This window comes from Primulina huaijiensis, chromosome 4 (assembly GCF_012295235.1).
Source record: "Primulina huaijiensis isolate GDHJ02 chromosome 4, ASM1229523v2, whole genome shotgun sequence".
Classification (NCBI taxonomy): domain Eukaryota; kingdom Viridiplantae; phylum Streptophyta; class Magnoliopsida; order Lamiales; family Gesneriaceae; genus Primulina; species Primulina huaijiensis.
This window is the reverse complement of record NC_133309.1, coordinates 5,339,646-5,343,640: the sequence shown is the minus strand read 5'-3', so window position 1 is coordinate 5,343,640 and position 3,995 is coordinate 5,339,646. Positions and strand designations below refer to the sequence as shown.

The following is a 3,995-nucleotide window of genomic DNA, read 5'->3' as shown; positions in this document are numbered from 1 at the left end:
ACAATCATGAGCACAGGAATGAGACAATATCGTTTTAAGGAAAAATAATATAACTTTTGCCTCAACTATTTTTCTCGTAGTCATTTGATTCACCCATATTTATCTCGTAATTTCCCAAAACAGATGCTATATTAAACCAACAGTTTTTGTGTTTTTTCTAATAGTGATCTAAAAGTTTATTCATGGTACGTATCGTGATGCGATTATGGACCGTCTTCTTCAATCATGGATATGACCCGACTTGATCCTATATTAGTATACGAAAACAATAAGACGTAAATATTAAAAAGATAACAAAACTTTTACACTAGAATTTAATTTAACATTTTGATTAAAAGAGCAAATAAAAAAAAGAAAAAAAGAAAAAAGAAAAAGCAATGCACTATGCCGAACTAGGTAGATACAAAGGTTTCAAGTGTGAAAACGAAGAAAGAATATCCAAAAGAGAGGAAAAGTCAGCTTCAAATTTTCTCTCTTTCCACAAATCGATCAAATCATGTAGCTGTCGTCATCTCCGTCTTCGTTCATGGAAGAAGAACCCGCCGCCGCCGCCGCCGCCGCCTGGTTCGTCTGAGCGAGGCCGCCTCCACTCCCATCTTGCCGGCTATTCACTGAAGTCAGGAACATGTGCTGCTGCTGTAATTGGTTCGGGTACTGTACGTAGAACCCGCCTGCCGAGGCGGCGCCGCCGGCTGGATTCTGTTGAGTGAAGCCGCCGCCTCCGGGGAGCTGAGGCCTGGTGGCGGGTCCGCCGGTGAAGTGCTGGACCATGGCTCTGAAGTTGGTGATGTCTGTGTTGAGTAGGGTGGTGGGAGTCTGCCGTGAGGCCCTGGATCTCCGCCGTATGGGCTTCGAGATACGGCCCTGGTCGGGGATCAGGTTGTTGTTTCTTGAAGTGGATGTGGCGGAAGAGTAGGTGCCCGCCGCCGTGGAGGTGTTGGTTGGCGGGGTTTGGACTTGGGTGGTTGTGAAGTTATTCTGGTAGAGTTGCCTCCAATCGCTGTAGTTGGACATGGTTTCACCAATAGCCATATATGGGCAGAAGAGGAGGAAGAGACATTGGAGTAAAATATTTATTTATAGAGTGCAATTTTTCGGTTGCTATTTCGTAGAAATATCCAATTATTTCTTATTTTTCATGTGCAAAAATGTTATATATTTGAATTTAATTATAAAACTCATGTTCTAACTAATCTCTATTCCTTTTTTTTTTAATGGTAAAGCTTGTAACTTTATTATGAGATAGTAAGATCATTTATTACAAAGTCAACCAACTAAAACGGAAAATTCACATGGCTCCAAACAAAGGGGGATTGAGAAGAAATAGCAAACGAAGCAAGTGTGTGTGGAACAACATTCTCCAAACGGCGGATATGACGCAGAGTGATTAAATGTTGTCCGAGCAGTAATCTTTGAATGTCCGAAGCAATTGCACCTGTGTAACTGAGATAGTGAAGAATTCCTAGTATTTCATTAACGATTTTATGTGAAATTCAAAATATGTTTAACAAATTACGACCTTTGTAAAAAATAAAAAAAAATTATGGAAAACGTAAAATTAATAGAATGTTATATATAACTAATAATTTTTAAAATCGGGAATAAAACCCCTAACCATAACCGTAAATATTTCCGAGTTTTAATAACATTATGAGTGAAATATGTTTTAGGTGGTCGTTTTGATTTATTTTTCCTTTAATTTTTTTTGTTTAGATTAAATTTAATGTGTTTAACATATATTTTATTTTTGTCACATTTGGCACCTAGAAGAATATCGTAGTCAAATAAACTTATTCGATGGATTTAGTAGTTTGAGACAAAAAAATGACCAAAAAATAACTAATTTACCGGATGAAAATCAGTGCGACATACCGGTGACATTGTTATTTTACTTATTTTACAACACTAAAGAGCCTTAGAATAGTTGTTTCGAGCATTGAATAGTAAGCACTAAATAAGTTCTATATCATATATTTAGTGAAACATGGAAGATATATAGATATTTATTCTGTTTTTTAAATATTTATTATTATCTATATGTTTTTGTATTTCTAGTAAGGAAAGATAATTTAGTTTTTTTTATTTATATTTTTTCCAATGCAATTTTTATTATTCAGTCTTTTCATTAAAGGCAAAAACTTGTGTGCGACGGTCTCACGGGTCGTATTTTGTGAGACGGATCTCTTATTTGGGTCATCCATGAAAAAATATTACTTTTTATGCTAAGAGTATTACTTTTTATTGTGAATATCGGTAGGGTTGACCCGTCTCACAGATAAAGATTCGTGAGACCGTCTTACAATACACCCTTTTTTTCATTAAAAAAGAGTCCATTATTTTCTCTTGCTCTGTATTAGATTTTGGAGTTTAGAATTGACTTAAATTGACTGATTTTTCATAAAACAAGGATAATTTTATTTTTCAATTGAATGGTTATCAACCAAATGATCTGCACACACCCTATCAAGTAATTTAAAACTATTACATTTCATATTTTGGTCAAATAATGTTGGCCCTAGTGGGAAAATTTCCCTCCCATTAAATTAATAAAAAAAACATATTTTATATATTTTTTTCATACTTAATTATTTAATTTAAAATAATTAAATCTCTTATAAAAAAAATAATTATAATCTCATGTTAACTAACTTTTATTGTACGATATATTCTGTCAAATAATTGACATTTCCACTCAGTTATTGCCATATGTCATCATTTGATTGGGCTGATCTGAACCTGAAATTCCTAGAAATTTACATAAGCGCAGATGGAAGCAATGACGTTCGGTAGATTCAAGTAACATCACAAAGACTTTTCCAAAGTCTTTCCTAACTTCAAATGGTTTTTTCAGACAATGGACTTGGTCTATGTAGATAATAATAAATAATAGTACTCAAAAAAGCGAGAGTTTAAAAATTTTAATTTGATAATCAAATTTTTTTTGGACGTGTTATGATTAAACTAAACATTCACATGATGTTTATGTTATTCAATTGCTAATAACAAAATTATAGAAATAAAAAAATATATAAGTATGGAACAAAAACAATCTCGTAAAGATAAAGTACTAAATGAAAATAAACATACTATTGAAAGTATGAATATCATTTATAAAAGAACAACAAGAAAACAGTAAATCATACCGAGACCTGTACGAAGTGCAATATTTTTAAAACAGATTTTTTCCCTCCGACGGTGCTTCGAGGATCTGGACGGAGAACTGTTTCTCAGGATACAACGAAAAAACCTTGTAGCAACTTAGCACCAAGTAACTACACCGGCAAACTGAAAACGTACCTTCACTTTAACACTGAAATTTAACGGTTTTATAGGTATGGAATGAGGAAATAGACATACTATTTATAAGCTCCAAAATGCACACCAAAAGTCATGCAAGATTAATTAACTCAATTAATCTTCCAATTAACTCAAGAATATGGAAAGTCAAAATACACTTCCACAATCATGAGTTACAACTAACTCAAAAATGTGAAGAGCCAAAAGATAATCACATATTCGTGAAACATAATTTTTATTCAAACTTTAAATTTATTTGAAATTTATAACAATCCTCCACATGAATGAAAATTGATACAAATATTGGTGATAAAGTATTACAGTTGAATCATTCATACGATAGATAGGTGTTACCCTTTGAACATCTACTTGTGAAATATATTTGCTTTACTAGCACACTAGTAGACATGATGTCCTTGAACTGTTCTGTCGTTTATGTAAATTAAGATATGCTTCACACAAGAGTCTCCCCAATACTATTCAGATCTCATGATCGTGTTCCTTTGGGCCATGAACACACGTCTGGTTCTGCGAGAGGGTCTAGAATTGAGCCTAACAATTCCTTCGAAGCAAACTTACTTCTCTTTCACATATGTGATTCTTCATTGATTTTATCAGAATCATTAAAAGCCGTATGCTTATCTTGAACATTCACTATTTCATCAAAGGAATGGGCTAGGGATAACGCTTACAGTGAT

General features: G+C 33.5%; 1 protein-coding gene across 1 annotated transcript; it reads right to left on the bottom strand.

Moving 5' to 3' along the window:
• Positions 1–349: 349 nt before the first annotated feature.
• On the bottom strand, positions 350–1,090 carry LOC140975913 (uncharacterized). The gene has a single exon (XM_073439843.1). It carries the CDS (start codon positions 1,030–1,032, stop codon positions 490–492), a length of 543 nt encoding a protein of 180 aa, XP_073295944.1. The 5' UTR covers positions 1,033–1,090; the 3' UTR covers positions 350–489.
• Positions 1,091–3,995: the final 2,905 nt, after the last annotated feature.

What these genes read in the sequence shown, in the direction of transcription:
- LOC140975913 (XM_073439843.1), bottom strand. Translation starts at nt 1,032, where the DNA reads ATGGCTATTGGTGAAACCATGTCCAACTACAGCGATTGGAGGCAACTC.